Source organism: Lissotriton vulgaris, chromosome 2_1 (genome assembly GCF_964263255.1).
Source record: "Lissotriton vulgaris chromosome 2_1, aLisVul1.2, whole genome shotgun sequence".
NCBI lineage: Eukaryota > Metazoa > Chordata > Amphibia > Caudata > Salamandridae > Lissotriton > Lissotriton vulgaris.
In genome coordinates, this window is record NC_141687.1 from 982,683,352 (window position 1) to 982,706,265 (window position 22,914).

The 22,914-nt window shown below is 43.6% G+C and overlaps 1 protein-coding gene across 1 annotated transcript in view; it reads left to right on the plus strand.

Moving 5' to 3' along the window:
* LRP2 (LDL receptor related protein 2) overlaps nt 1–22,914 on the plus strand; it is a 358,266-nt gene that overhangs the window by 155,484 nt on the left and 179,868 nt on the right. Inside the window, exons 22-24 of the mRNA XM_086956556.1 lie at nt 9,835–10,074; nt 22,056–22,175; nt 22,257–22,373. Coding sequence (XP_086812682.1) covers nt 9,835–10,074; nt 22,056–22,175; nt 22,257–22,373 — 477 coding nt within the window. The remainder of the gene's footprint in view (nt 1–9,834; nt 10,075–22,055; nt 22,176–22,256; nt 22,374–22,914) is intronic.

Consider the following 22,914-nt stretch of genomic DNA (forward strand, 5'->3'; position numbering starts at 1 on the left):
CTTCCACGTCACCTCTATTTTATTTTTTTATTTTATTTTTTCAATTTGTAAGGCGCAACAGCTACCCAAAAAGGGTTTCCCAGCGCCTAGACACAGCTAGAAAGAAAGTCAGGGGAAGGTTCTGGTTATTCAGGTTATTGTTCAAATAGCCAGGTCTTGACGTGCCTTCTAAACCTGACATGGTTTTCCTCCTTTCAGATGAAGGGAGGGAGTGCGTTCCAGAGGGATGGTCCAAGATGAGAAAAAGATATGCCTCTCATTCTTGCCAATTTAAATCTTGGCACACAGAAGTTGGCTGCTGATTGCGAACGAAGGTTACGCTTGGGAGTATAAGGGTGGGCCAGAGCTAAAAGGTATTTAGGTGCAGTACCTGCTTTAATTCTGAACATGTAGTTCAGGGCTTTAAAACGGATTCTACTTTCAACCCTGAGCCAGTGGAGTTCCCGACGGTAGCTCGAGACTCCGGAGTTTTTAGGGATTTTGCACAGCAGTCGAACTGCTGCGTTCTGGACCAGTTGTAGTCGACCGACTACCGCTTTGTTGGAGCCAAGGTACAGAATATTACCGTAGTCAAGCCGAGATGTTATGAGGGCATTGACTATGGTCTTTTGAGTGGAAGGGGGCAGCATCCAAAGGATTTTCCTCAACCATTTGATGATGGTGAGGCATAGACCAGTGACTTTGCTGGCCTGTTGACTCATGGAAAGGGAACTGTCCAAGATGACTCCCAGATTGCGAACTTGGGTCACAGGGGTAGGAAAAGTGCCCATCTGATTAGGCCAGTGTGAGGGATTCCACAGGTCTCAACGTTTTCCCAAGAGCAGAATCTCTGTCTTGTCTCCATTGAGCTTTAATTGGTTTCTTGTCATCCAGTTAAGGATGTTTTGAAGCCCTGCTTTGAGTAGAGATGGGGATGTCGGACAGGATTCAGATAGAGAAAAAGTAATTTGGGAACCGTCGGCGTGGGTCATAAGGGTGAGTCCGGATTTTTCGACTAGGTCAGCCAAAGGTCTGAGATATAGATTGAAAAATAGGGGACTAAGTATAGATCCCTGTGGCACTCCGTGGGGTGCATAGAGGGTATCAGAACAGGCCAGTGAGGATGTTATTTGGAAGGTTCGTTCCGCCAGGAAGGAACAAATCCATTCAAGGGCTTTTCCACGAGGAGCACAACGGGAACCATCAAGGACAAACAGACCAAGAAAACACAGAACAATTAGTCATCAATATCAGCGACTACCAACTCACCCAACATGAAATCCAACTCTTACAAAAGGGAACATCGTTTGTACCCACGACCGATTCCAATAACTTGGAACTCGAAGTCAGTTTCTTTAAACTCATGCGCAAACTCCGACTTCGCCACTTTTTTGATAATGTGTTACCACCTAATCCGCAAGTTGAACCGGACCAACTACTTGGACTGAGACCACACAGCACATTTCAATCACCAGTCAGCCACAAAACCTTGGATCTATTTGAAAATAGAGTTAAACAAGATCTACTGAAAATCAACCACAAGAACAAAAAAACCAAGAATATTACACAAAAGGATTTAACCACATTGAGAAAAATATCCAACAACTAAACGATCACATGTGTTAAAGCAGACAAGGGCGGCGCCCTCATAATCATGAACACGATCATGTATGAATCTAAAGTGTTGGAACACATAAGTGACACGACAACATACATGAAACTGGACGGGAGTCCGACAATGGAATATATGAAAACTCTAAACAACATATTGGACAAAGCACATGAAATGGGAATAATCAATGATAAAACCAAGAACTTTCTCACCAAGTCCAACCCTAGGAGCCCGACTTTGAGAATGGTCCCCAAGATACACAAAAACCTAAGGGACCCCCCCATGAGACCAATCGTCTCTACATGCGGGAGTCTACACGAACCCATAGGGCAACTATTGGATAAATACCTTCAACCAATGGTACAAACAATGAAAACGTATACCAGAGACACCACACATTTCATTTCGAAATTGATGAATCTCAAGTTAGAAACAAACGAGGAACTGATCTTATGTACAGCTGATGTACGTTCTCTGTATACGTCAATACCCCACTCCTTGGGGATTGAAGCAATTGAACAGTCTCTACTCAAATCTGACATGGAAAGACCCTTCCAGACGTTCCTGATGGAACTCATGCTGTTTACGTTGTACCAAAGCTATTTTAAACATCAAGATACATGGTACCAACAACTCGTGGGAATGGCTATGGGCAATTCAGCGGCTCCCGCGTATGCGAACATTTTTATGCAACATTTTGAAGAAAACCATATACTCAACAACAAACAATGGACGGATCACCTAATTCTCTTCACAAGATATATAGACGATATCTTCATCGTTTGGAAAAGCACACAAGAAGAACTCCAACACCGACTGGTGGAATTTAACCACATTGATGAAAGAATACAACTAACTTGGGAAATTTCAAAAGACAGCGTCAACTTTTTGGATGTCAAAGTCTCTATCAAGGGACAAGTGTTCGAAACCGATCTATATACCAAACCCACCGACAGGAACAATATGCTACACTACAGCAGCTTTCATGAATCTAATTTAAAAACACATTTACCATTTTCACAAATGGCACGAGCAAAACGGATCACATCAAACCCACATAATGCCACACAACGGATCAAAGAAATTGCAGGTAAATTTCGAAATAGAGGTTACCCTGAAAATATCATTGAAGATTCCATACAGAGGATTAACAACCTAGAAAGACAGAAACTCCTACAACCAAGCGCCAAGAAACAACAGACACGTTTAGTGGTCGTCTCTAAATTTTCTACTGCTACCAACAAGTTTAAAAGGATCATTCACCAACACTGGCCATTACTGAATCTGGAGCCAGACTTCAATCAGATCTTTCAGGAACCTCCATTATTCGCATTTACCAGATCACGTAACCTAGGAGAACTTGTACAACACAAACCAAGTAAACCAGTTATCTACTCAGGCACCAAACCATGTTTCAATTGCGGAAACTGCAACTGCATCATCCGAGGCAATACAATTAACCACCCCATGAAAGGCCACAAGATAAAACTCCAAGTCAACGCCACATGTGACACCAGCAATGTCATCTATGCTTTAAAATGCCCGTGTGGAAAACTATACATCGGAAAGACAGAACGGAAAATCAAAACCAGGCTTACAGAACACAAATCTAACATCCGTCTAAAGAGTACCAAATCAGCACTAGCAGTTCATTTTCATGAAGAGAAACATAATATTGCCCAACTGAAATTCACCATACTGGAAACAATCGCCAAACAGGAGGGTAGAGACAATACTAAATTCCTCCTTCAAAGAGAAAATGTATGGATCCAAAGACTGTCCACACAGAAGCCATTGGGGCTTAATGAAAGAATTGAACTCTCTTGTTATCTTTAAAGTTGCCCACGGACTGAGTTAGTAACTCCTGCGTAATTTAAGGATCACTTATTAATTTCCCGTCTTATTTCACTCACTGTATACCAGAACATTATTCTGATTCATTATGTATATGATTGTATTACTTGACTAATTTTCTTTTTATCACCACATACTTTTTGGCATGCATTTGGCCATATCACCCCACACCTGATCATCCGATCTACCAGTCACATTAACACAACTACATTCCCCAACCTGCACCGCGTTTTAACCTCACTCGAACTAACGATAATACCACACTGTCCCTTTAACTTTTAGGAACACTCCCATCTTCCTCCAGTTAGCACACGTGATCGCGTCCCTTTAATGATACGAAACGCGGTCAATGGCGTTTCCGCCAGAACCAGCGTTCATGAAAGGAGGAACCTACTAACAACACCCAGGTTAGTCCGACTTTACAAACACCGGGAATCATGTTATTGCTGTTAAACTCTGTGCACCATTAACTGATAACTAATGCACTCCTCCCTACGTTTTCATTTACAGGACCATGCACAATTGTTTTGAATGACACACGTAAGCATAGCCCCGCCGACTTTGCATGCGATTTTTTCCACACGGGAATATCTGGGTCACAGGAAGGTGAACCCCATAAACTACCCTCACCTTTTCCACTACCGTTAAAACACCCACCTTGATTTAGGTCATATCATCATGTATGCGTTTATTTAAGTTGAACCCACGTCCCTATAGAGACATCATTTATGATTCTTATGTTTTTGATTACAGTGTCCTTTCCCTGATGAAGGGGTGTACGATAACCCCGAAATGCATTGGATGTACATAAGGATGGTATCACATTATGCAAATGAAGAATGTCAATGATTCGTATCAAAGAAGTTTATGAATAAACCGATAATTGCAATCATCATTGAAAGTTTTCGAAACCTCTGTGACTCATAGAGGAATTATAGTGTGCATACGAGGATGGGACCAGTGGTCCACTGACCCCACATTTTTGACTTTTCCACGGACACCATTTCTATATAACTCCTTGATGATAATTTCGTGGGATATGGTGTCAAAGGCCGCGCTCAGATCTAAAAGCACGAGCGCGACCGTCTGACCATTGTCAAGGAGATTTGGGATGTGTTCCGTAACTCCAAGAAGGGTGGTTTCTGTCGAGAAGCCAGCCTGAAAACCCGATTGGGAGGGGTGCAGAAGCGAGTTTTCTTCGGCAAACGCGGATAAGACCGAGTGAACGTGTCTCTCCAAACATTTGGAGAAGGCAGGGAGCAGGGATATGGGTCTGTAGTTGGCTGGGATTTCCGGGTTTGCTGTGGGCTTTTTTAGTAGTGGCGTGACCATGGCGTGTTTCCTTAGGGCCGGAACTGAGGAAAGATCAAATTAGGAATTAAGAAGGTTTGCGATGATTTCCAGGGAGCGATCGTCCAGTTGTTTAATAATTTTGATCGGAATAGGGTCCCTGGGGGAGCCCGACTTGATGTTCTTAAGGATAGTTTTCAGTTTGTCTACTGAGATGGCAGGCCAGTATTCCAGTGTATTTTCACAGGAGGGAGTATATTCTAAGTCAGAGGAAGGGGGTGGTTCTTTTTTGTTGGCATTGATGTCTATAATGATTTTTTCGATCTTTTCCGTGAAAAAGCATGCTAGAGCTTGGCATTGTTGAGTGTTCAGTGGGGGAGCTGAGGCTGTGGTATGAGCGCCTGCCAGCTCTTTAACTTTATTGAACAATGTTTTCGGCTTATTAGTTGCTTCCATGATAGTGGTAGAGACGAATACAGCTTGTGCTTTAGCGCAGGCCGTGTGGTATAAATTCCTGGCTTCATGATAAGTTATTTTTGCGTCAGGGGTGTAGTTTTTTCGCCATTTACGCTCAAGTGCTTTACATTTAGATTTTTCGGTTTTTAAAATGTCATTAAACCATGGAGCCGGATGGCGGTGTCTACTTCCTTTAATGAGAGAAGTGGGTAAGCATTGATTAACAGCATCGCTGAGCCAATTGTGAGAAGCTACCGCTAGGCTGTCCATGTTTTGACCGTTACTAGGAGGGTTGTCATGGAGTACCGAGTTGAGTTTTGCCAGGTCCACTAGCTTCCAGTTTTTTCTAGATATAGCGGGAAAGTCAGGTTGCGTGATGGGGGTAGGTGGGAGAATTATGCTGAATTTTAATAGATGATGGTCAGACCAACAAATGGGTGTGGTGTTGAGCCATTTTAACTCATTGATGTTAGAGATTATAGGGTCCAGCAGATGGCCGGCTTTATGTGTAGGTCCAGAGTTGACCAAGGACAAGTTTAGGGCCTTCAGATCGTCTAGCAAGTTTGAACAAAAGGGGATGGAAGGGTCCTCCAGGTGTAAGTTTAGATCACCCAAAAGAGAAAAATTGCTTGAGGTAATGTAGTATGGAGTGATATGATTGGCTAAATTTGATGCCCATTCGGAGGAATTGCCGGGGGGCCGGAATATCAATAAGCCTGACATCGTGAAGTTTGGGTTCAGAGAGATTTTGAAAAGGCCTGCTTCACAGTCTGGGATGGCTACTGGTTCTAAAGTACATTTCAAATCTCTATTAAAGATGATTGCAATTCCGCCACCTAGCTGTTTATTTCTGTCTATCCTAGTGATAGCTTAGTTATCAGGGAGGGCAGTAGCAACGTCCGGTCCGGCACTATCGTGTAGCCATGTCTCTGTCAAGAAGAGGACGCTAAGATTATCTTTTAATAGAAGGTTGAAAATGTCAAATTTGTGTTTCGGTAGTGAGCGGCAGTTAGTACTGTAGAGCACGTATTTTTGAGCCTCGATGTTGCGAGGTAGTTTGCGTTTTCTGTGTCTTCTAGGGGTGTCGGAATAGGGTTGGCAGATGGTAGTGGTCAGTTTGCAGTTAGCGCAGGAGCTTACTCCTGTTTTATGAAGATTGAGTGTTGTGCACCTTATATTAGTGGTAGGGCGTAGCGCTCTAAGTTCCGAAGGAGATCTTACCAGCCTTTTAGGAGAGTGGGGAGCATGGTCCTCTGCCCCGTACCCCGTCCTGGCACGGACGGGCACAGACGGGCTAGTCTTTGGCGTGACTTCGGCGTGCCGCCGGTGTGCCCGCTGCGCTCGTCCGCTGCGCTTCCGAGGAGTGTGCATGGTAATAAGGAGAGGGAGGGGGCGTGGCTACTTGTAGGGGGCGTGGCCAAGTATCACATGGGTAGTGAAGTCGTCAGGGAATTGGCCCTTCCTACAGCAGCGCTCGAGTGAGCAACACAGTATCACACAGTTCAGTTCTTAAAATCAACTAATAATGTGCAAAATCGGCAATAGATTTAAAAGAAATTGAGGAGCAACACCCCCGGCTTCCGCCTCAAGGGTAGCTAACTTGTCAAAACCGGCTGCAACTCAGCGCGGCGATTTAAACCTCCGGGAGGGGGCATGGCTACTTGTAGGGGGCGTGGCCCGGTATCACGAGGGTAGTGAAGTCGTCAGGGAATTTGCCCTGCATACAGCAGCGCTCGAGTGAGCAACACAGTATCACACAGTTCAGTTCTTAAAATCAACTAATAATGTGCAAAATCGGCAATAGAGTTAAAAGAAATTGAGGAGCAACACCCCCGGCTTCCGCCTCAAGGGTAGCTAACTTGTCAACATCGGCTGCAACTCAGCGCGGCGATTTAAACCTCCGGAAGGGGGTGTGGCTACTTGTAGGGGGCGTGGCCAAGTATCACGTGGGTAGTGAAGTCGTCAGGGAATTGGCCCTTCCTACAGCAGCGCTCGAGTGAGCAACACAGTATCACACAGTTCAGTTCTTAAAATCAACTAATAATGTGCAAAATCGGCAATAGAGTTAAAAGAAATTGAGGAGCAACACCCCCGGCTTCCGCCTCAAGGGTAGCTAACTTGTCAACACCGGCTGCAACTCAGCGCGGCGATTTAAACCTCCGGGAGGGGGCGTGGCTACTTGTAGGGGGCGTGGCCCGGTATCACGAGGGTAGTGAAGTCGTCAGGGAATTGGCCCTGCCTACAGCAGCGCTCGAGTGAGCAACACAGTATCACACAGTTCAGTTCTTAAAATCAACTAATAATGTGCAAAATCGGCAATAGAGTTCAAAGAAATTGAGGAGCAACACCCCCGGCTTCCGCCTCAAGGGTAGCTAATTTGTCAACCTCTCCTGTCCCGTTGCCTCTCCTGCCCCATCACTTCTCCTGCCTCGTCACTGCTCCTGCCCCGTCACTGCTCCTGCCCCGTCACTGCTCCTGCCCCGTTCACTGCTCCTGCCCTGTTCACTGCACTGCCCTGTTCACTGCTCCTGTCCTGTTCACTGCTCCTGCCCGTTCAAAGCTCGTGTCCTTTTACCACTCCTGTCCTTTCACCGCTCCCGCCCGGTTACCGCTCTAGCTCATGCCCCGTTACCCCTCCTGCCCCGTCACCTCCCCTGCCCCATCACCTCTCCTGCTGCGTCACCTCTCCTGCCCCGTCACCTCTCCTGCCCCGTCACTTCACCTGCCCCGTCACTTCTTCTGCCCCGTCACTGCTCCTGCCCATTCACTGCTCCTGTCCAGTCAGTACTCCTGCTCATGCTCGATCAACACTCCTGCTTCGTCAATTCCCCTGCCCCTCCCTTCTCCTGGCCCGTCACTTCTCCTGCCCCATTCACTGCTCCTGCCCTGTTCACTGCTCCTGCCCCGTTCACTGCTACTGCCCCGTTCACTGCTCCTGCCCCATTCACTGCTCCTGCCCTGTTCACTGCTCCTGCCCCGTTCACAGCTCCTGCCCCAATCACTACTCCTGCCCTGTTCACTGCTCCTGTCCGTTCACCGCTCCTGCCCGGTTACCACTCCTGCTCATGCCTAATCACCACTCCTGCCCCATTACTACTACTGCTTCGTCACTTCTACTGCCCCATCACCTCTCCTGCCCATCACCTCCCCTGCCCCGTCACCTCTCCTGCCCCGTCATCTCTCCTGCCCCGTCATCTCTCCTGCCCCGTCATCACCCCTGCCCCGTCACCTCTCCAGCCCCGTCACCTATCCTGCCCTGTCACTTCTCCTGCCCCGTCACTTCTCCTGCCCGGTCACCTCTCCTGTCCAGTTACCTCTCCTGCTCAGTCACCTCTCCTTTCCTATTGCCTCTCCTGCCCCGTCACTGCTCCTGGCCCGTCACTTTTCCTGCCTCGTCACATTTCCTACCCCGCCACTTTTCCTGCCCCATCATCGCTCTTGTCCGTTCACTGCTCCTGCCCGTTCACTGCTCCTGCCCGTTCACTGCCCCTGTCCGGTCAGCACTCCTGCCTGATCACCTGTCCGGTCAGCACTCCTGCCTGATCACCGCTCTAACCCCATCACTTCTCCTGTCCCATCACTTCTCCTGCCCGTTCACTGCTCTTATCCGTTCACTGTCCCTATTCGCTCACTGCTCCTGCCAGTTACCGCTCCTGCCCATGCCTAATCACCCTTCCTGCCCCTTCACTTCTCCTGCCCCATCAGTTCTCCTGCCCCGTCAACTCTCCTTTCCTGTCACCTCTCCTGTCCTGTCACTGCTCCTGACACGTCAACTCTCCTGCCCCGTCACTTCTCCTATCCGGTACTTCTCCTGCCCGTCACTTCTCCTGCCTGTCACTTCTCCTGCCAGTTACTTCTCCCCGGGCTCCTCTCTTGCCCTAGTACCTCTCCTTTCCTGTCGTCTCTTCTGTTCAGTCACTGCTCCTGCTTAGTTCACTCTGTGTACAACATTGGCAAATTACACAAGGTGTCAAGTTCCCCCCAGCACTCTGTTTGGGGAAAGCTCCTCTGTAATCACTAACTCTGATATCACTGGCAGGATATGCTAAAGGCAGAGGGCGGGCGCATTGTCATTCGAAAGGGGATAATCTGCCTCAATCAGAATGACAATGGGCCTGCCCTCAGTCTTTGCGAGCTCAGGGAGTTCAACAGAGAAGTGCGAGCCGCCCCTGGAAGCTGAATGAAAAAAGTTATCGTTTTAAGTAGGAATATGCTTGCCGTCCCGGGATGCTTTTTTTGAAAGTAAGAAGTAGGGGAACGGACTGAAATAATTTTTAGAAGTAGGGGCACGCCGTGCCCTTCCGTCCCCGCCCACTTCTACCACTGCTAGCAGTCAAGTTACATACTTTGGAGGGATCATTGTGTGCCGTATAAATTAGAATGGTACAGAATTATCGTAACCAAAATTTCATCTGATAGAAATACCATGTCATAACTAATGCTTCCAAAAATATTGCAGTTTTGGATTTAGTAAAATAAAATCAATACAGATTGAGACACTGTGATATTCTGACATACAACCAGCATAATTATTATTATCTTTCTCAATATAGTGCATACACGTCTGTCGATATGTCCATTTATAACTCTATTGATGCTTTACAGTCCAGTAACTCATGGCTTCTTGTTTTATTACATTTCAGACAATACTTGTTCTGCTACGGCATTTACATGCGGCAATGGTCGGTGCATCCCGTTGCGCTGGCGCTGTGATCAACACAATGACTGCACGGATGGCAGCGACGAGCGGAATTGTCCCACTCGAGGTCCCTCAACCTGCTCTGCTGACATGTTCACCTGTGCCAACAACATGTGCGTCCCTCGAATTTGGCAGTGCGACACAGACAACGACTGTGGCGATGGATCGGATGAAGTAGGCTGTGGTAAGCAGGTCTCTAATTGGTATGAAAAAAGTAGGAGGTCTCCAGAAGGGGCGTGGCTTAAACACAAATTACATTTCTGTGATTCCCAAAGTGAGCCACCCTACCACTATTTTGGTGCCTCGCTGAGCTTTCGGTTATTGTATTCAGATATATAAAGCAACAGCTGACACACTCCTAAAACTAGCCAGGACTATTGGCTTTGTCAATTGTTGTTAGCTGTTTAAGATGAATGAGCAAAAACAATGATTTTGTTTTGAATAATTAATATTGCAAATGTTTCAATTCTGATATTGTGAGACTGTGAATTTTACATTACTGAGGCCTGTGGATGAGATGGTGGTCTTCAGCCTCTCAGTCACTTCTGTCATGTCTACTCAATGTTATACATGTGCACCCTTTTTGTCTCCACATTTCCTCCATCTACATATTACACGTCTCATCTTTCCTCATCATGACCCTCTCGTCATTCTGTCCTAAATGCACTTCTAAGAGGATTTACCAGCTGCCAAACAAACAGCGCCGTCACTCACCTGTTGGTGTATTTTCTTTTACTTCTGCCAAATTTTGACAGCTGTGTTCTTCCTTCACACACATCTGATAAGAATCACAATTGCCACTGAAATAATTGACCACTGTTCTGTGCGCTCTGCCGAGAGGCCAAAGATTGGATGACCATGAATACTGAATACCTTTATGACCCATTGTGGGAAACTCGCCCTGCTTTCAGCCTCAACTCCCGAGTGCGCTCAGTGGCCCATAATAAATACATGGAGGCCACTCAGTTCAAAGTGTGTGCTCAGGGCCGGACTGGTATTGCAGGCATCGGGCAAAACCCTGGGAGGCTGGTTCGGCAGAGGCACACATGTCTGGGACAACAGTTGGTGGCCGAGCGATTTGGGCTTGCCTCCTAACCCAACTATAAAAGCTAAAAATTTAGGAATAACACTGGATAAGGATTTATCCATGAAATCTCATGTTTCCATAGTTTGCGGCAGAGGCTTCGGCCTCTTGAAGATGCTCAGACGACTATTCCCTTGGGTTCCGACAGATTGTAGGAAAACACTAGTCCAATCACTATTGATGAGTAGGTTGGACTACGGTAATTCACTGTTTGTGGGAATGGCAGACTACCTATTTTCCAAATTGCAGTTGGTCCAGAATGCCGCTGCCAAAGCCATCTGTAATAAAAGAAAATACGACTCAGCCAAAAAATGCATGCGTGAGCTTCACTGGCTCCCAATGAGACAACGAACCATTTTTAAACTGTTGTGTATTTCACACAAAGTACTTCACAATACAGGCCCCATCATCCTACATGACATGATCAGATTTCATAAACCCTCTAGAAACCTACGATCTATGACGTCAGGAAGAGCATCCATAACCCGAGCTCGGACTGTCAGGATGGGAGAGAGGGCCTTCTCTCACATTGCCGCAACAAAGTGGAACGAGTTACCTCCTAAACTCAGAACTACTGACTGCTTCCTTTCATTTAGGAAACAACTAAAAACATTCCTTTTCCCCAGGCCAGATCAATAATTTCCAATCAGTGCCGCCGTTAAGTCACTTGCAATTCTTCCTCAGCGCCGTGATGTCCTTTCAGGATGAATGTTAGCGCTTTACAAATAAAATAAATACAAATAAATACAAGGGTAGGGACCGGTTTTGCAGAGATGGGGGCAGTTTTGTTACTCAGGCCATTTTTGCAACAGTGCCGCAATATTGGCCCACGGTAACAAAAGCAGAAGTGCTTCCCCCCTCCCCTCAACCCTCCCCCTCTCGAGGCTAGTCCGGCAAAATTGCCTGGACTGCTTTGGATTCCTAGTCCAGCCCTGTATGTGCTATAAAAGTGAAATATGCTGAATGAAAAAATATACAGAAACACAACAACCTGGAAATAGCAAACACTATTAGGGAATGCAATAGGAAGTAAAACGTGTGAATTGTAAACGGAAACCAAATCACTGCCATGGATTGCCTAAACTTTTTTTGCATTCATTGTTAAAACAAATAGATCAGGGTTTTTTGCTATTGCAGTACAGGACATGAATACAGGGTCAGATAGGGACGTTTTTAATTACTGCAGGTCTGAGACCTGGAGGGACCTGACCCACTTAAAGGCCTTGCGGTAAGTAACTATGCACTAGATTCCTATTGGGAATTGTCACTGTTGGGTATGAAGTAATGACCACAAGCTGCAGAAGTTATTGTGAAACATTATTTCTGCTGAATGCAGAACACTTTGTGCTCGAAGATGTAGGGGAAGATGGGTTTAACCAGACATAAAATATAACAAAATCAAAAGCTCTGCAATTCAGTTTTCGGTTTTTATTAAGAATTCGGCCAAATTTAGGCCTTTGCGTATACAATTAAAAAAAAATACTTAAAGAAAGTAAACAGCTCTGTGGAGGGAAAAATCATCATCCCATTTAATGCTGTTTCAGATATTCCTTCAATTTGAATGAGGTGTTCTTGGCTTTTGCTTGATGGAGTTGGCCTTGGAAACAGTCTGAACTGGTGGACTCATTCCTATGGTTGTTACATTAGCTAGATTTCGATTACATGTTTGTATCTTTTATTCTGTGGTAGGACTTTTAATATGATTCAGCATTTGCCCTTTTGGAAATATGCAAGCCTACTGTTTCCCGTCTCTTTCTAGTTTATGTATAATTAGTTTAAAATAGTGCCTATTTTAATGTACACGTAAGCCACGATTCGTCTAAACAATATTTAAGACTTTATTGCTAAGGTAGATTTAATGTACATTAACTAAGGTCAAACATATAACTCAGTGAAGACTACAAACTACGTCCGTAGGCGGTAAGTACCATATGGCAGTGTTCCTTGTATCCTGGTTAGTCGCAGCTGGCTGCCTTGTTATGTAAACTAAGTCCTGCAGTCGTCGACTGTTTTACGTGTTTCCTTTTCTGCTGTAGCTCCTCCTGCTATGCATGCCTTCTCCATTCAGCCTTTACCTTGCGTGCAGATGCTTTTACCATGCATGGCTTTAACAATCATGGTAAATATAATATGGAAAAAATCCACACACACACGTGCAAAAAGCATTTTGTGATTTGATTTGGTGTTGTTTCACGAATCTTCACAACACTTAAAAAAAAAATCTTCCACCTTAGCTCCGGCCTGAAAAGTGTTGGTGTAAATCATCAGCGGGGGCCGAGGATAAGGGAAGTCCCTAAATTATTTTTCGCCATTAATTTTTCCACCGGAAATTAGACAAGGCTTCAGCTAAAATGGCTGAATGGAATTGCACTAATTTGGTCTAGGAACTGTACTTTTTGTGATTTGGTGTAAATACATTCAGTAGTTGTTGAGAAGGTAAGGCTAAAACACAGATATTTCACACTGCGGAGGGTGTGCAGTGCCAACAGATCTCGATTTAAGATGCAATTGGTTGCCACCACATCAACAAAGATATGGAGACAGCCATTTTAGGACTCTGGGCCTAAGTCCCCTGTCCTAGAAATAAATGTAAAAAAAGATGTGCTGCCCTCCTCCCCAAGCCTTCGTGAAGCTTCATGAACCCCATCCCCTTGGGCTACTACCTTCATAATAAAGGGAAGGGCTGCACAGTCCCTCTCCCTGAGCCTCAAAAAGGCCCCTGGGATCCCATCCACTAAGGCTGATATGTCAAAGAAAGAGAGGGGGACATGTGGCTTTCCTCCCGTGCTGTAGATTGGCCCCGGGGACTCCAGCCCCCGGGGCCAAATCTAAGCAGTGTCCCAAGGACACTGCTGTTTTCTGCTCAAGACAGTGTGGTCATATAATGCCCACACTCTCCCGGGCAGACACCACAACATTGCTCTTACACAGTGGGAGCATTAAATTAGAGAGCCGGCTTCCGCTAGCACCCATCTAAGTGCCGGCCAGGGAGCCGGCTGAGGGCCTGTAGCCCTGGTGGCCCCCTCCAGCCTCCAACAAAAGTTGAAAAGATTAGAAAAGTGACTAGCTCCCACCACTGGAGCCAGCAGGGCCTTTGGGGCTTTGAGGCTCTCCCCACAGCCCCTAATGAAAATAAAAAGTATGGGTGTCCCTAGTGGGTCACCGGGAGACCCCCAAATTATATTTAAAAAAATAAAGGAATAATAATTGTGTGTCAGAAACCACTCATTTATTATTTACCGTTCCAGCAAGGCGTACCCCACTGGTTGGTTTTATGATTGCACTTTTTGCCTGAAAAAAGTATAAAAAAAAGACTCAAATACATGTTAATATTTTTAAAAAGGGCTTTATTGAAAACATTTTGTCCCAATCCCGCTGAATATACATTTGGTTCTCATTATTAGTCATTTTTTGACAAAGCTAATAGTTCTTCTTTATATGTCAATGTACTGACCCTTTGATAAAGCCAATAGGCAATGCCACTATTATTTTGTTTTTGAGTATGTGACAAAGTAGGACTTCTTTACTTAAAATGACACCTTTTAAATTGTTACATGATGCAGTAGTGCGTCGGGAGGGGGCCTGTTGGGTGGCCAGGCCCTGCACCCAATCTCATGTCATGCATGCATAGCAAAGGACATCTTACTTTCTCTTAAAAATATCGAAATTCATGAAAAAAAAGGTTAAAGTGACTATTATAGTTAGGTATTTTGAAAAATCTTACGAATTCGTTACAAAAACAAAGGTTAAAGGGTCATTATAGTTAGGTGAAAACGTCTGTTAAGCATATTGTTTTAAATGAAAAAACAATAAAATTCAGTTCACTGGTTATAATTAGGGGTGGAACAAATGTTCAATTCTGCCGGCGGAATTGGAGGGATTTAGTAATTCTACGATACTCATTTAACACAGATTTACTAATGTATTCTGCCGCTCTGCCTGGTGAATTAATCTGCATTGCAATTGGTTTTTAAACAGAGCTAGAAGAGGGTGCAGTCCCTCTATGTTTAAAAACCACTGCAGATTAAACCTTAATCTGAAGTGATTTAAACATACAGGGACTGCTCCCTCTACCAGTCCTGCTTAAACCCATGCAGTGTATACCCATCAATGACATTACATAAGTATACATGGGCACGGCGAAGTATGCACTGGAGTGGTTACCCCTCTGTGCCCTTAAATACTTATGTAACGGCACCAAGGGATATGCATTACACTTTTTGATTTTGGAGATTTATATAGCACAATCTCTACCCAAAGGTATCAGAGCTCTTTACATGAGCACCATGTGCGTTACAGATGGACTTTTATCAAGACTAAACGGCTATGCCTGTTTGTGGAATCTTTCTGGGAACTTAGCAATTCAGAATCCTGTACAGTTACATGTATGTTTTCAAAAGTGAGTATGTATGGTTAAAATCATATCCAACCTGCAATTTTGTTAAGCAAATAGGGACTGTGCATTGTTAAATTCACATTCGATCAGTACTTTTTAAATTCAGCAGTAAACCCCTGAGATTCAACATTACTACAACATATCTTAGCATGTCCCAAAGACAAGGAAGAGAAGGAAAACAAGAAGAAAAAGCAAAGTGAGGGGAGGGAAACCAGAAAACAAATTATCGTCCTTAGCCTCTTCATGTAATTCATTTCCTCTAAGCTCATTGTGTAAGAAATTCAGTAAACTCTTATAAATGCTCATAAAGTTCTGCATCAGTGTTCAAACCACAGATAATTTCACTTTGAATTGAAATATTCCACTTGGATTCAGATCTTCTTAATATTAATTTTACTATCCCCTCCTGTGGGTTTGGGTCTTGAATGCTGAATTGCATAGAAGCACAAATTGCTTCTGTCACCCATATGCTCCTCCCAGATATGTTTAGCCATTACAGATGTGAAGTCTGTTAGAAATTGCTTGTAAACGCTGTAGTATACGAAGTTTGAATTTGTTGATGGTGCTTCCAACATATTTCTTGCCACAGCTGCATTCCAGTACCTAAATTACATGAGTGGTTTCACAATGTCTCTGTACTAATCTTTTTAACTCAGCCATCTGATAATTCTAACAATGTTTTGTTCTGACCATGTTGATAGGCCTTGCATTTTTCACATCTGAAAAAACCTGGTTTCTGCAACCCATTCTTTGTCTCAACTTTTGTATTGGTCATATTCCTTTGAATGAAAATATCCCCATATAAAGCTGTTTTTCTATAGGTAATGCTGGGATGGTAAGATAAACATTCTTTTAAATCTTCATCTTTTTTCAAAATACTATAGTTATTGTTGAGGAATTTCCTAATTTCATTATTTGAGTAATTAGAATGCACAATATAGCTTGTTGCTGTTTCCTTGATCAAGCTTTTAGCTGTCTTTGGAATTAATAGTGCCTCTCTATTTTTCATTCTTGCTCTTCTAATATTGTGATTGGGTAGCCTGGTCTTCTAAGTCTTAGGAACATCTCTTGCCCTTGGATCTCAAATTCTTTCAGTTCAGAACAATACAGTTTTGCTCTCAAGATTTCTCCATACGGCACACTCAATTTCAATGCCTTTGGATGCGCTCAATGTGCAAACAGGATAGTATTGCAACTGGTTGGCTTCCTGTCTATTTTGTTTCAAATTCTGTTGTTTTCTATGCACACTCCAATATCGAGAAAATTAATGCTCCTGTTACTGATTTTATATGTAAATTGTAAATTCTGTGGGTTGTTACCTAGTGATTGTAGGAAGGTTTCCATAAAGTTACCTTTTTGAGTATTTCAGCATTTTCAAAAGTCCACACTGTCTCTGCCTCAACCTCACCCCCCGTCCCCCATGGTGAGGTTCACATATGTTCGGGCAAAAGAAGTGCCCATTGTTGTGCCCTGTTTTTGAATATAGTACTTTCAATCCAAAAGGAAAACGTTGTTCTTTAAGCAGAATTCCATGATTTCTAGAAGCATCTCAGTATGTTCTAATAAACTCAATGATCTGGATCATAAAAAATGTCTGCAGGCTTTTAAGCCCTCTTCATGTACTATATATGTATACAGGGACACAACATCAATTGTTGCCATTATTGAATCCTTCTTCCATGGAATGCCATATATCCAATTGAGAAAATCCATTGAATCTCTGATGTAGGATGGGAGGCTGGCGACATAGGGAAACAAAAAAATCTCCAAAAATCTTGGGACATTCGCCAGCAGTGAATCACAGGAACTGACTATTGGGTGGCTCAGTGGGTTTTTGAGACGTTTATGGACTTTAGGTAGGAGATAAATCATTGGTGTCATGGGATACAGCTTTTTCAGATATCATTCAAAAGCCCCCATTCATGCTTTATCTTTAGTTTGTGATGAAAGATTGCCTTCATCTCTTCCGTGGGATATCCCACAAAGTTTCCATAATAGTCTGGATTATCCAACTGTTTCCTAACCTCTTGGAGAGATTTGCTCCAGTCCATTATCACTATATTCCCCCTTTGTCAGAGGCCTTAACAAGAATGTTATTGTATTCTTGCAGATCTTACAAAGCCAACCAATCTTCTTTGGTCATGTTTCTTTTACAATGAAGATTCGTTTTCTGTTCTTTCAGTGGTTTGGTTCTTATGGCTTCTGACACTAACTCTAGAAAGAGATCCACTTTATTTCCTGCCAGTAGCTGCAGACAAAATCTGGATTTTGTTTTACTTCCACTGGTAACTGGCCGGTCTATTTCAATACCAGCTGCAACACAATATTCCAGATCAGAAATTGTTTCTTCTTTATTTATTTCTTGCCAGCCATCAATGTCTAAGGTATAGATAGCTCTTAATTGGTGGTACATCTTCAGTTGTCAGAATTGATAAAACCTGAGGTGCAGCAGTTTTTTCCTTTGTTGTTCTTTAATTGCAAAATATTTCTTTAGTTTCAATTTTCTACAGAATTTGTACAGGCTGATCTTTGCAGTTGCTAAATCCATCCTAACTTGGGCAAAATGTCAGACCTTTGTTTAAGAGATTCTTATGTTTCTCATCCAGTTGTTTTGACGAAAGATTTATCACTAACTCGTTCATTTGAGTTAATCCTATGTTGTCTTTGTTCCTCTGTCCCCTCTTCCTTTTCCTGCACCTGCTTGTTCTTTTTGATTTCCCATATTGGGCCCGCCCCTTCTTCTAGGTGTCACTTATCTTACCATTACGTACCATGTGTGGCACAAATACTTACCTGCTTGTTAAGGCATGTGAAATAAAATGAAAAGACGATTTATAAAGCGCGGTAGCTGCCCTCAGGCGTCCTAGCGCTATGTGTGTGGTAAAGGCATTGCATGGTAAAGGAAATTGTTGCAAAGACCGTTTCCCCATGAATTCTAGCTGTGCACTAGTGGAAAGTGCTCAGGCTCGTTGTGTACTTTAGCACCTCATGATGGGCCGGAGCTTGGTGTGCATCTGAGACATGTACTGCAGCTGTATGTTCAACCTACTTCAGGTTCAAACCCTGCCCACCACTGACTGAGAGTTACTCCTCCAGTGGCTTATAAAAGATTTCCCTGAGGGCAAGGAGGGTACCACAGCTGTACTCTCTACACTAGCCCATACATTAGGGACAGTGGAACTGTTCCCATGTAATTGTGGAATATCCCTATAGAAACAAAAATCTCAAAATCTTAACAATATTTTCCATTTAGGATAGGAGCTTGGTGGGCACATTTGGTACATTAGATGGTTTTAAAAGGCACTTTGTTTAATGCCACATTTTACTGACTGCAGAGACAGAATCAATGAAGGGTTGTTCTGATTTCTCAATTCGTGTACTTTATAGGATAGGGCTCACTGCTTCCTTTTTGTAGATTTGATCGGGCGGGGGGGTGGAAGGCTGACAGCTGAGAATAACCTACACTGTAACTGTATCATGGAAATAGCTAATTCAAAGTTCTCATTTTTACAAAGTTCAAACAGAGGCCATATGAATGCCTCGTGACTGACATGCTCGACCCCCCTCAATAAAATGTGAGGGGTGAAATGGACTTTGAAAGGTACAAAGCAAGACCTTGAATGAAACAGGTCATATTTGGATTGCAAATGAGTCATTGTCCATCCTGATGAGGGACAGTTGGCAGCTTAGGTGGATTCAAGTTTTTCAAATTTTATTCAGTACAATGTTTCTTTGTCTCCTAATATTTTACTAAGGCCAAAATGTGTTTGACGCAATTCCAACTTTGCATGCAGTTCACCTGGCAGCAAATCAAAATAAAGCATTTGGAAATAAGGGACCAGCCGGCACTCTCTATTGCTAGATGCCGACGAGTGACTTATCAGGTCCACGCGGTATTCTGGAGAATCAATCAAAACCTATCAAGGCAGGTGCGCAGAACGGAACAATAAGGAAGTTTTATATGCACATTATATCTTTCTCTGTTGACCGAACGATGCTTGTATGTAATTTTTTCTCAATGGCCTACTAGAGTAACAGGGTTGCTTAGCATGATGCTGTTTATGAGTGCAAGGCGTATGTTGTTACCGATTCTTCTCCAATAAAGTGACATTTGTTTTCATGAACTCTGGCATGGCCACCGAAGTCATCAGAGCTATTGTTGCACTGTGTCTTCAGTAAATCTAATGTGTCCTGCTTGAAGTCAGGGGCGGCTCCTCCGCTGAGACAGAAGAGCGTAGCCACACTGCTCTGCGAACAGTAATTAAAAGATAACTAAAATGATAATAACCAGCGTTATTATCATTTTCGTTTTCTGTTTCCTGGTGGGGACTGGACTGCCAGGGCTGGGGCCAGGAGGAGGAGTTGTTGCTCCACTCTTAAGTACGCATAACTGTTTGGCCGGCCCTCTCAGGCCGACCATAACAGTCATGCGCACTTTGCATGTTCTGCACCCAGGCTGCATTACACACTGGGTGCAGAACATGCCCAGGCCCCCATTCCCCGTCTGAGTGCCGAACCATGGCACTCCGACCAATCACAACGCTGCTTTGCAGCATTCTGATTGGCTAGGGGAGTCAGGATCCTGGGTGCTTCCTGGTTCCTGCTTCCCAGGAGCGAGAGGTGGCAATGGCGAGCGGACTGAAAGGTGATGGCCGGCCTCAGGTAAGTGTTTAAAAAATAATAATTTTAGTTTACACCCCTCCCCCCGCTCGCCATCCCATGTAAATAATGGCCGCCATTTCTTGAAGTCCTGGTGGTACCATTGCTTTCTGATGAGTTTTCATTGTAATGTATTCCTTGCAGCAGTCAGCCAAACTCCAACTTCTTTCTTTGCGTTCTCTTTTAATTTAGCTTATTCCCAAAGTTAGACATCACATAAGACTTTGAAACCAACGTAATTGGGCAGTCTCTAATATCTAGTGATAGGTGTATTTCCTCCCATGTGTTATGGACCATACATAATGCAATGTTTTTTCATGGCAGATGGCGAGCCCCTCAGTTTGAAAATCCCACCAGTTTCAAGTTCTAGCTATCAACACCTGATTATATAAAATAGTTAATGCCGGATTTGCATGGGGGCATATCAGTGTTCTACTATAATATTGATGTTTAAACATAATCCTGCCAAAATATAGTAGCAAGAATATCAACTACTACAATAGTGTGGAGATAAGTTGGAATAAAGCTCGATTGGAGAACTAGGAGAATGATCATTTTAGAAATAATATTTTTATATGTTCTTCCTCTCTTTTACTAAAATAATCCTGCAAGGTAGGTTGATATAATGAAGCATTATTCTGTTTATTACCCCACTTCTGATCCCTGTTACAGACCGTATTTGAACTATAGCTGAATAATTCCTTGATCGGCTATTAAATTATTTAAGCATAATGGGGCATATTTACCTGCAAGTCATGCAGTGCAGCAAGTCACCTTGCTGTGCTGCACTACGTGACCGGAAAAGGTCAGGAAAACACTGTATTTAACATAATCTTGTATTTTTGTAAGCTGGTGCAGAATGTGCTGCCTAGTGCCAGTGCAGGCACCCTCGCACCACAGTGCAAGGTTGCCTGTGTTGTAAGCAGGATAGTTTTTGGTCAAGAAGGGACACCTTCCTGCACAAAAACAATCTCCTGAGGCATTTTCCTCGTTTTCTGTGTGCTGCAGAATGCCAGGATGCTGAATGTCAGAGGCCACGTCCCGCAGCCAACCCCAAGCGCTGCTTATGACCTCACATATTACATCACTCACGACATCGTCTATGACAACTTTGAAAAACATCACTGAAACACATTAAGGGCCAGATGTAGGTAATTCCTATTTACCGACTCTTAAATACCGAATTTTACCGATTCTGTATTTAAGAGTCGGTAAATAGGAAGGGGGAGATGTAGGTAATTCGAATTTAAGAGCCATGAAGCCCATAGGAATCAATGGGCAATACCGAATCGGTATTTACCGAATCGGTAAATACCGAATCCTGCAAGGGTGCAGGGGGTGTCACTTTGACACACTCTAGCACCCCAATTACGGACTTGTGTGCCATGTGGCACACAGACATGCCCTAAGGGCATGTCTGTGTCTCACATTGCACAGGTGTGCATGCACAGATGTGCATGCACACCTGAATTCGGTATTTTACCACACAATAGGATTGAGTGGTAAAATACCGATTCTTAAGTGCCTGTGGCACTCTTAGGAGTGCCACCTACATGTAGATTTACCGAATCAGTAAATATACCGATTCAGTATTTTACCTATTCTGTAAATTTACCGTTTCGGTAAATCTACAGAATCGGTAAAATATAGGCCCCTAGATCTGAAAACCCTAATACCGGTCGGTAACGGCCGAATTCGGCCGTTACCGACCGGTATTAGGGCTCCTACATCTGGCCCTAAATGATATAATTGATGACAACATTGTGCATGGCAGTGGCGCAAGATATAGTTACTTGAGATAACTTTAACTGGTGAACTTCAGTGGTTTTGTTTGTTTAAAACAGCATGGTTTAACTGACATTTTCACCTAACTATAACATCACCTACCTTCATTTACTGGGTGTGGGTGGCACAGATGGCCCACCCCAAAACCAAAGACAAAAGTTAAATTAATGTTTGTTTCCTAAAGGGTTAAAAGAATAAATGGATTGAGTAGTAATGTTGTGCTTTTGGGTGTTCTTGTCAGATTTTTCAGGGACTTGCCAACCAGGTCAGTTCCAGTGCCCCGACCATCGCTGCATTGATCCATCATACGTCTGTGATGGGGACAGAGATTGCGTGGATGGAGCTGATGAAAATGGATGCAGTATGTTTCTTTATTTTCTTTCAATGCTAACTAAATTATCTTTTTTTCAATGAAAACTAACCCTGTGGCCCTCTGTTTCAGGGTATAACTGCACTGGCACTCAGTTTAAATGTGCAAGTGGAGATCAGTGTGTGAACAGCTATTACCGGTGCGATGGAGTGTTTGACTGCAATGACCAATCAGATGAGACTGGTTGTCGTAAGTACTGTATATCTAACAATATAAAATGTGACCAAAACACTAAGATGTGCAAGTAAAAATACACAATTGCTTGGATTATATTGATATAGAATGAATTCTATTGCTGGAATTCTCAGGTGTGAGATGTAAAGTCCAACCCTTTATTTGTCTTCTGTGGATGAGTTGTTACAACACATGATGTGCAGTTGAGCTAAAACCACAGTGGTAATTCAGCCATTGTAACTTATGTAACCATGGAGAAACTGAAAAACTGAATTAGGTGCTGCAGTGACTGTATATCAATTAGGGGAACGTAAACCTCTCTAGCTTTAAAAACATGGTCTGCCTTTCCTGACGCATGGAATTCTTAAATTATCAGCACTTAACCCAGTTAGTAGCACCATAAAATAGCATTCAAAACAGTAGCTTCATTTTTTAAATACATAGGAAGTGAGATATTTGGGAAAAAGGTCTGGTATTGTTAGTTTTAGTGCAAAAAAGCAAACCAAGAAACATTTCCTGGGATGAAGGCCGAAAGACAATGTGAATTCTTAATTTG